We start from the raw sequence: 11,055 nt of genomic DNA on the forward strand, positions 1-11,055 counted from the left end.
ATTGAAGCAGGTATACATGTGTGTTCATTCATATAAACCTATGCACACTATCCACTTCTGAAAAATTCACTTGTACTTTGAAGACATGCAAAATCTGTTTAAACCTACAAATAGGGGTTAATCGGGATTTGAGAAACAGATTAACCTTTTTTGCTAAAAAGCCAACTGCAACCCTATGTGTATTACTCTTCTCAGAAATGCGTTGTGAATAGCAAGTGAGCACACACGAGAGAGAGGGGGGGGGGAGAAATATCCAGGAGAAACTTAAAAATTACTTCTAATAAGTGTTGGAAATGTAGAGAAAAGGAAGGTACGTTCTATCATATGCGATGGGAATGTAAGGTTATTAAAAGCTTCTGGGAAATTATCTATAATGACTTTTGTTAAAAAACCAGAAGCTTTCTTATTAGGATAGGAACGGGACTACCTAAAGAACAGAAGAAAATATTTATGTATGCTACAATAGTTGCCTGAATACTGTTAGCCCAATGATGGAGGGAAGACACCGACAAAAGAAGAATGGCAGATCAAGCTAATGGACTACGTCGAAAGGGCAAAATTAACGGCAAAGCTCAGAGACTACGATAACATGAAATTTAACAAAGAGTGGGAATTGTTTATTGTTTATGTGCAAAAATACTGTAAACAAGCTGAAACATTGGCAGGATTTTAAGTAAATGCTTGCAACTAGTAGAAAATTAGATAAAATTAAGGGAAATAATAATGGAAAAGGTTTAAGAATGGATATGGAGAAGAAATTGGTTAATATAAGTAACCAGAAGAGGGTAACGAGGGAAGTCCAGAGATTTAAAGACTCTCAGAGAGGGTTTGTGAAAAGGTATTTGTTTTCATTTGTGAAAATGTAACGGTGAAAAACTAATATAAATTTATTTACGAAAACCCCAAAACCAAACACTACTGCTGATCCTACCAATCTCATTTAAGACAGATTTATATTTATTTTATTTTTTCTTTTATATCCCACCTTTCCTCCAGGAAATTCAAGGTGGCATACAGTGTTCTCCTCCCCATTTTCTCCTCTAAACAATCCTATGGAGAGCGTTAGGCTAAGAGAAAGTGACTGGCCCAAGGTCACTCAGTGAGCTTCACAACTGAGTAGGAATCTGAGTGACCAACACACTGACCACTACTCCATATATCTTGGACACAGGAAGCTTCCTTGTGATGAATGGCTTTCCAGGGTTTGAGGCAAGAGTCTTCCCCAGCCCTATCTGGAGATGCCAGGGACTGAACATGTGACACCAGGCTATGGCCCTATCCCATTCTGCATCACTACATTATGATGATACAATTAAAGTTACTGCCAAAGCAACCACATTTTTGTTTTGAGCGTATATAGGAGAAGACACAACTGATGCTATTTATCCAAGACCTTCTGGATGGACAGTGAATTACCTAAAAGGATACTTCCACCCTGGACAATCCTAATCTTGTCTCCAAAGCACAGGTTGGTTAGTGCTTTGCCACCAGCGATGCCCCATTTTTGTGCTACAGTGCATCACATTCACCGAGGACCTAGCAGATTTGACAGCTGGAGGTTTTGATGGATCAACCGAGTGTCGAAGGATTAACATTCCACACTCCTTGAAGGGATTTCGTGCCACGAAGCATTTCACGTGGAAGCGCTGCCTGCGCTAACACATTTGGTCACTGCTGAACTTCCTGGCGACATTGTTCTAATTTTCCACATCGCCGCATTTCACTTCAAGGATCTAAATGGGGGTTGTCAAATGAGACCGTTACACATGACATCCTAACAAGAGCCAGGTAGAATAATATTCCCACTTTAGACCAAATGCTTGGCTTGCAAAATTATGATTGGGATGAGATCCCCCCCCCCTTTAACCCAATCGTTGAAACTAATCAATTGTCAAGAACTGAACCCTGCTGGATATAGAGAAAAGAAACATTAGCATGCCACAGTAGGCATGCTTGTTTAGAAAGTTTAGCTCTTTGCAATGGGGTCGAGACTACAAAATGATGATCACCCTTTAGTTACATCTGGGGATGTGAATGATGTGTGCATGCTTTTTCAATTTGGCAGACTGCAAAATGGCACAGACTTCCCTGCCAAAGAGTTAATACACTATCCAGGGTGGACAGGGCTTTTTACCCCCCCCCAAAAAAAAAAGAAAAGCAGGGGTCCATTAAGAAGACATAACACTGCCTGCTTGGACTGCCATAGATAATGATGTTTAAGCAAGCAGGCCAATGTCCAATGGAGCAATTAGGCAATTTTAGATACTGGACACAATGGTCTTATGGGAGCCCCTACAGGCATGATTCAGCCAAAGCATTCTAAAGCCCCACTGGGGAAGTTAGGGCTATGTAGAGGCTCCCCATCTCAAAATGTCTGTATGGCAGCCAGAATTGAGTCTTCTGCTGTGTTATAGAAATCTGTGCTGTCTACAGTGGTGCAATTAGGTAGTTTTATAGATTCTGGACCAAGGACTGGCAAATCTGTCAATTTTTAAATCCAGTTCTCCACATTTCCACCTCACTTTGCATTTTTTAAAAAGTTTTAATGAGAGATTTAATGAGAATTCAGCAGCATTTTAGTGCAATTTTCTCCTGATATACACATGCAATTTTGCCTAACATGCACTTTTTTTTTTGCAATACGCTTTCCCTTAATATCATGCATTTCTGCAGGTTATTTTCACTAATATATACACCTTCACCCACACTTTACCCTAGCATCTGCATTTTTGTGCACATTACTTGGCTGGAGAAATGTGTGGCAAAATTCAGAGAAGTGCAAATTTCAAAGGAGGGCTGTTTCGGTTTGTGCATTGTTTCGGAAAGAGAGAATTACGTAGGTTCACCATTTAATGCAATTTGGATCAAACTACTCGTCTGTCACCACCAATGTGGGAGAAACATTCCCAGAAAATCTCCCAGGGTGTTTTCTCAAGGGGATGTGGATGTTTATTGCCTCTTCCTCTGCTCTGTGCCCGCATCTACCCGCATCTGCCCACTGGCTGTGCTCCACAAAGGCCAGATCTGCCACCCCTACCAGCTACCCCTACCAGCTACCCCTACCAGCTACCCCGAGCCATGCAGCCTTGATCACAGCTTGGATCCTAAGAAGTATCATATTTTCACTTCTTCTTGCAGCCCCAAGCCTTGAGGTTCAGGTAGGCATATGCAGCAGGTGGCAAATGATTTCTCACTGCTTTGTGATATTTAGTTGGTCCTAATAAAAGACATTGCACTACAGTTATTTCTAGATTCCACCCCATCTTCCAAGGGGCCAGCATGCATGACTGTAGCTGCACCCCTCTCCCCTCCCCACCAGGCTACTGTATTTTTCTGTGTATAAGACACCCCCATGTATAAGACGACCCCTATGTTTTTAACCCAAAATTAAGAAAACGCACCATGCACTATCCATTTATAAAATGACCCCTTATTCTAAACTTAAAAAATTTAGGAAAAAAATAGTCTTATACATGGAAAAATACGGTACATATAGGAGAGAATTAATGCAACTGAAAGCCACAGGCACATTCCTGTTAAGAATTAAAGAACTAAAACAATATAGTGGGGGTGACTGTCTGGTCATCTCTTGCACGAAACAACAACATAGTCATGCAGTATGTTCCAAAGACCATCGTTTCTAACACAGAGCAAGCTTTTGTGGACAGGCATCTGGCGAAGCCCATTGGAATGGCACTGACAAATCAGGTTTGCTGAATTGACTTTGCTTCCACCCTACCCATCGGAAGCCTGAGGTCCCCCAAACGAAACCAAGTGCAAAATTGGGGCTTTGGGAGGCAGGTGAAACCAGTGCAAAATGGCACCCCAGAGCCAAGCGACGGGACCAATTACTTACTGTTTCCTGTTAGCCATATACAGTGGTACCTTGGGTTACATACACTTCAGGTTACAGACACTTCAGGTTACAGACTCCGCTAACCCAGAAATAGTACCTTGGGTTAAGAACTTTGCTTCAGGATGAGAACAGAAATCGTGCTCCGGCGACGCAGCGGCAGCAGGAGGCCCCATTAGCTAAAGTGGTGCTTCAGGTTAAGAACAGTTTCAGGTTAATAACAGACCTCCGGAACAAATTAAGTACTTCACTTGAGGTACCACTGCACTGACATGACCTGCATTGCACAAATTCAAATCTACATCTTAAGGTACCTTCCATGAACTTCCTTAACTTATCTTAGGAACCAGGTCAACAGCTTCCCATGAGAGAAACCCAAATACTCACACTATGAAGGTTTGTTGCCAAGCATCAAAGAAGCTGTGTGTTTTTCATCTCTGAGCAGTCGATGTCTGTGTGCCACATCTAGGCAGGTATTCATGCATTTTTAACATGTGGCGTCTCCACCAGGTTCTCTTTCCCCCAACCCCTGGAAAAAATATAACCTCTTTCTCTTTTTAAAGCTCGTTTCCTTGGATTTGTTCCAGAAAAGAATACATTGCCAAGCGGGAATGGTACATTCATTACTGTCATGGATACTTATACACAGGCCACGAGCGAAACTTGGAAGGCATACATGTGCAAACAGATAACACACGGGATTCATTGTTTGCTCCTCCTCTGTTTCTAAGATCCAGAAACACAAAAGGACCATGAAATCAGCATGAGCTCCACTAACAGGAGCTCAGCAATTCTGCCTTGTTCCCCCTTCAGTAACATTTGAAGAGCACAGATCTTCAGATGCTGTGCCTCAGAAAAAGACAGAGAAAGATAGAGAGCTTAAATTGCCTCCAGCTACCAACTTTCCCTTGCAAAGCTCATTCAGAAATGATCGTTCCTAGCTCCCGAGAGTCAACAATAAGGCTCAATACACCTAGCCACCATTCCATGCCTACTGACAATGTGTTCTTTTCTTTTTTTTAAATTTACCATTACATTTATATCCCACCTTTTCTCTAAAGAACTCCAGGTGGTGTCCATATTTCTTCCTCCTTCCATTTTTATCCTCACAACAACCCTGTGAAGTAGGCTAGGCAAAGCAAGAGTCACTGGCCCAAGGTCACCCAGTGAGCTTCACGGCTGAGTGGGGATTGGAACCCTAGTCTCCCAGGTCCTAGTCTGACACTCTAACCACTATACCACCCTGGCTCTCTGCAACACACAAGTTCCTGTAGAAAGAGACACTCAAAGGCATGAAGTGGGGAAACTCTTGGCCTAGAGTAAGGGAATGCTGAAGGGATAGCTCAGTCAGCAGAGCATGAGACTCCTAATCTCAGGATCTTGTGTTTGAGCCCCACACTGGGCAAAAAGATTCCTGCATTGTAGGGATTTGGACTAGATTACCCTTATGGTCTCTTCCTGTGGGATGTATCTTCACTGAAGCAGTCAAAGACAACATTTTCCTGTTGCCTGGAGTGGACACACAGGGGAATGTAGTTCCAGACAGGGAGGACTTCCTAACATACCTGTTCTGGAGCCTCCTCCCTCTGTGTGTGACCAGGTAGATGAGTGTGATCCTAGCAGGGGGTCAAGCCATGCAGCCATCTTCCATTCTTCCATTTTCTCCTTTCGGACTCCTTTCCTGGTTCTTAGCCAGCACATGGCTCATCCTTACAGAGGATGGATGCCATAAGGCCTAGTTCAGACTTCTTTTCTCTACAATGTAACTGTAACCACAAGATAAAGCCTGACTTCAGATTACTGCTGTGAACTGAATGTAAGTAAACTTTGCTCTTACTTTTAAAGAAGACTGTCGTGTTATTATTATTTTAAGAGGGAAATAAAGGGGAAACTTACCAGGAACAATCCAGACTGGACAAGCCAGACTGGATTGCTTAATTTAAATGATTGTAACAAATCCATCAACTTGCTTCCAGCAATCTGCAAGGGAATGTTCTCTACGGCTTGCTCACTAGTGAGTGAGGAGGGATAATATTGAATCAATATATCTTCTCCTACCTTCCTCAACATTCCCACACTTCCAACACTACAACTCTATGGTTCTATGATTATGGAAGCAAAACAGCTCCATTGAAATAGGAAATTATTCCAGTGGCTCCCCTTCCCATTCTCTCACCAAGCAACAAAGGCACAAGACAAGAATAGCTGGGAAACAAACTAAACTTCAGAGAAGCATGCCATGGTTTGTTTGATCAACTGTGGGGAAATTCATGGTTAACTCAAAGTTTGTTAACCAAACCATGGCTTAGTGTTATGTGTATACCAGGTCAGGGGTTGTAATGGAATTGAGATATCTATAGGAGGAACACTCCATGCTGCAACCTTTTGTTGCAGGTCCCACCTGTGTTCCTGCAAAAGCAATTCAAGGAGATAGTAGACCTTATGAGAGCAAGCTATATTGACCTCTGCTTCAGTTACATCAATTCAGTAGGCTTGTGAATTGTGAATGGGAAGCAGGGTTTAAATCTTGCTCTGCAAAACGCAAGCAACTCAGGATTGAGGGAAGTTCATTCTTGCCCCCAACGCTGCAGTTTGCATTCTTCCCTCTATAGATTTTTTTTATCATAAATATAGGCCACTTGTCGGGCAAAAATTCCACACATTTTCATAAATATTGCAAGCAGTTCTTATAGTAGGGAACCATTTCATGTTTGTATCAGAGCAGTGCACTTGTAGAACAAAGAGAGGGTACGATAAACATGCAATCCAATATATAAACTAAATACAATGTAAGATACATAGAAACTGGTTTCCTCAATGTGAGAAGTGAGGTTACAGGGAACCAGGAAGTGGGCCTTCTTGGCAGTGGCGCCCGCCCTGTGGAACGCCCTCGCATCAGATGTCAAGGAAATAAACAATTATTTGACTTTTCAAAGACATCTGAAGGCAGCCCTGTACAGGGAAGTTTTAAATAGTTGATGTTTTATTATGCTTTTGTTGGTAGCCGCCCAGAGTGGCTGGGGCAAAACCAGTCAGATGGGCAGTATAAAAATAAGAAAATTATTATTCCTGCACTGCAGGAGGTTGGATTAGATGATCCTTGTGGTCCCTTCTAACTCTACAATTCTGTGATTCTAAGATATCTTATATACAGTGGTACCTCGGGTTAAGAACTTAATTCGTTCCGGAGGTCCGTTCTTAACCTGAAACTGTTCTTAACCTGAGGTACCACTTTAGCTAATGGGGCCTCCTGCTGTTGCCGCCGCACAATTTCTGTTCTCATCCTGAAGCAAAGTTCTTAACTCGGGGTACTATTTCTGGGTCTGTAACCTGAAGCATCTGTAACCTGAAGCATCTGTAACCTGAGGTACCATTGTACTAAGTCAGGTTTTAGGCCAGGTTCTCTCTCAGCCCTACCTACAAATGCCAAGAGCAGAACTTAGGACCTTCTGAATGCAAAGCTACTGAGCTATGGTGTAAAACAACCACGTTCTTTTGGCTCTCCCTATTACCAACATCATGCAAAATGTAACTGAGTAACTGGAGAGCCATTTTGCAACTGGTCTTCTTCCCTTCCCGAGAGAAGAGACAGGCATTTATGTCAGATGGGGGGCAGGGAAGCCTGTCAGAATTACCAGCAGACAAATACTTCATCTCTCCTTAATGCAGCCTAATTCAATTTAACGTGAAATCACCTGACATAAGCTCGAAGCTTTGCAATAAGTATGAATGGGCCAGACAGCTAGATAGTAACCAGCAGGCAAGAATATATTGGCTGTGCTCCTAAAGCTACTGTTAAGATGCCATGTTTGAGAAAAAGGGAGAGAAAGCGTGCCAGTAATGATCAATGACAACTGGAGGTGCTGTTACTGAGATTTCTAACTTCAGCTGCCCTTATGGCAAAGACAGAAAACTTTTCAAAACATACTCTGGGTACCTACTTATCCAGGAGGCGGGAACTTTGATTAAATCTACTTTGGTGGTGGGGTTCCACCACCACAACCCACCTTTCCAAACAATGAGCACTCTAAGATATACACCTTTCTAAGATATACACCTACACACAGTCCATTTCAATTTATGGGAACCATGCAAAAACGCACCCATGTTCTCATGCGCCTCTTGTTCATTTCACTAGGACTGTGCAGGAGGATTTATTGGTTGGTCATGCCAAAAGATTGCTTTTCTTCTTCTTCTTCTTCTTCTTCTTCTTCTTATTCTTATTCTTATTCTTATTCTTATTCTTCTTTTTACAAGAACAGTAGGATTACACCAGATCTATTGTCCTCAGTGTTTGAAACTCCCAATGTTCTAGGAGCATTTTGCGACGAGGAATTTCATTAGCGCGAGCAGTTTCTGAGCTCTGTGCCTAAGATTTCAGATTTAAAACTGCAGAGTGGAAGGAAAAGAGGACCTTTTTCTGCCTCCCCACTTCCAGATACTCTCTGAAGACTGGAGAAGAGACCCTCTTAAGAATGTTAGTGGGGTGGGCAGGGGAAGGACTAAACCATGTGAAAAATGAACATATTATTTTAGCTGCATTTCATTCATTTTCAGCTTTGTATTCTTGTTATTAAAAAAGTGTGCTGAGACATTCCGTTGTTGTGCCCCATAACCTAGGTTCAAGGTGCCATTTAGCTCCTAGCTTTCATATCTCAATTCCTAACACTGATCATCCTATGACCGACTTCAGTGACACTATATGAGGTCAGTCAAGAAACCAGCTGGGGAGATAAGAATCAGGAGGAGCTTTCCTCCCTTCAACTCTTCCATATAGGAAATTAAACTTTAATCCTTCATTGAGGCTCTACTAAACCTTTTGCCACAAGGAAGGGTGGGCAGACATCAAGCTTGCAGAATCGACTTTTTTTTATCCTAGAATACTGAAGTCCGCCAGCTGGAGCCTAGTCCAGTCCAGTCCAGAATACATATCTATGATTCTGTGAAAATAGTGGTTTAGGAAAGGGGTGGATACACCCTTAGAATTAAGGAACAGAGCACCTGTGGTATGCATGTCTAGGAACTCAGTTCTCAGTCTTTGCATACAAAACTGCACTCGTTTTCCCTTAAGTCCTTGTCCCCCACTCATATCAGCAGCTAACACTCTCTCTCTCTCTCTCTCTCTCTCTCTCTCTCTCTCTGTGTGTGTGTGGTGTTGTTGTTGTTGTTTTTGTTGCTGCTGCTGCTATTGTTAAACAACTGTGTGTTGGAAATCCTTGGTTATCTACTGCAAGCCAGAAATCTAACAGTAGATCGAACTTTGCTAACCTGATACTTCCCAGATGTTTTGGACTACAAATCCCATCAGCCATAGTCAGCATGGCTGTGCTGGATGGGTAGGTCAAGACAGAGAGGATGGAAAGATGAATGGATCAGGCCCAGAGCAGGACAGTGGGGCTTATTTTTCAGTAGACAAGCACAGGTAAAGCTCCAATCTTATATCTATATAATGGGGAGTAAATCCCATTGAACTTAGTTGGGCTTACTCTGAGTAAACATAGAGGATAGTGCTGTTACATTATATATACATAGAAGTATTGGGGGGGGGGGTTTGAAAATTATTCCTACCCATCTGCCCTATCCCCACAGGGAAGTGTACTTACTCATGCTACACACCACCAAATCTAATTATCCCACAGTTAACAGGTTTCTAAGCATACTGAATTTTGCATACACCCTGGGACCTTAGGGTGACGGACGGGTAATACATTATTATTATTAGAAATGCAAATTATTAAGTGGGACAGAAACGTCTTAAGCAAATGAAAGAAATCAGTGCAGTTGGAGAATTCTATTATTTGCTACTGCAAGGCAGACGCAGCCCTTCATCTCCTTCAGGGGGAAATCGGCTTGTTGCATTCAAAATAAAGGGGAAAACAAAAATCTTGCATCTTGCACAACCCTCTTTGTCCCCCCCCCCCCATTCCCACGTTCTTTTCGGGGTTATTTCACTAAGCCCTAAAACCTCTTGTTACTGGAAAGTAACAAAGGGGGAGAGGGAGAGGAAGGGAGGGAGGGAGAGATAGGCTTTCCCACTCCCCTCCTCCTGTTCCTCGCCTAAAAATAGAAAAGGAAGGGGGGTCAGTGCATCTCAAAGCATCCACCCAGAAACCTGTGCAACCGCAACACCCTTTCCTAGCGAGGGGCGGCTTCGAGGTCGCCCCTCTATCCAAAGCCTCCTCCATTCATTTCACTGTATTCACTCGACGGGACTTGTATCCCGCTTAGTCGCCCAGAACCTCAAAGCGGTTCCGCTGGAATCCTAAGCGCTTTACGCAAAATCCCCTTTCATTCATCACGACGGCTATGGATGTCAGAGACGGATGACCCACGCATCTTGGGGGGGGGGGGAGAATGTCCGCTGTTGCAAACCACCCCTCCCAATATTCGGGGGCGCGGAGAGGGGCGGTTGGAAGGCTCAGCGGACCCTCGACGGGGTGGGGTCGGGACGCCGCCTCTCGCCATTTACCTGCGCGGCCATAAAGGAGAGATCCATGGTGCTGCTGGATCCCGAGGTGCTGCTGCTGCTGCTGGCGCTGTTGTTGTTGGTGCTCCTCGCCGAGCTGGCGGTGAAGCTGGTGCTGAGGTTGCTGCTGCCCCCCGGCGTGGCTTCGTCTCTGGGGGGCTGGGGAGGGGCCTCCCCCAGCAGCAGCTTGGGGCGCGTTACCAGTTCCAGCTCCCTGGGGTGGCGGAGCCCGCGCGGCTGCCTGGCTGTCCCCAGCTTCCTCGGAACATGGTCCGCCCCGATGCTGGCTGTGGCGGCGGCGGCGGCGCCAGCTGGAGTCTCCACAAGCAACTAGTCCGCGCGAGGAGCCGCCTTCGCTGCTGCCTGGCCACGCCCCCTTTCCCGGGCCGCTCAGTCGCAGCAGCAGCAGCAGACAAAGGGGGACAGACTCTCCCCTCTTCGCCTCCTGCTCCGGCTTCTGCCTCGTGCAAAGGAAACTGCTAAGCCAGCCAACCACCTGAGTCCGCAGCTACGATGCCAAACACACACACATTACGCACACGCAGATGGAGTGTGTGTGTGTGTGTTCCCCCTTGGCAGGTCTCCTGTGCCTTAAAAAAAATGCCTGGATGATATGAGAGGCAGGCAGACGTTCAACAGGTCACTTCTGTTTTCCCAGCCGTACAGCATCTCCGTTGTTCGTAAGCGCTCATTAGATTTTCAAAAGGCTTTCTTTTTTCTTTTTTTTTACAAGGCG

The 11,055-nt window shown here is 44.3% G+C and overlaps 1 protein-coding gene across 1 annotated transcript in view; it reads right to left on the minus strand.

The window, feature by feature from the left end:
- Positions 1-10,773, minus strand: part of LOC310852001 (uncharacterized protein C14orf132) — a 34,143-nt gene extending 23,370 nt beyond the window's left edge. Inside the window, exon 1 of the mRNA XM_083754704.1 lies at positions 10,323-10,773. Coding sequence (XP_083610830.1) covers positions 10,323-10,349 — 27 coding nt within the window. The 5' untranslated portion in view covers positions 10,350-10,773. The remainder of the gene's footprint in view (positions 1-10,322) is intronic.
- Positions 10,774-11,055: the final 282 nt, after the last annotated feature.

Source organism: Podarcis gaigeae, assembly GCF_964106915.1.
Source record: "Podarcis gaigeae genome assembly, chromosome: 1".
Lineage (NCBI taxonomy): Eukaryota > Metazoa > Chordata > Lepidosauria > Squamata > Lacertidae > Podarcis > Podarcis gaigeae.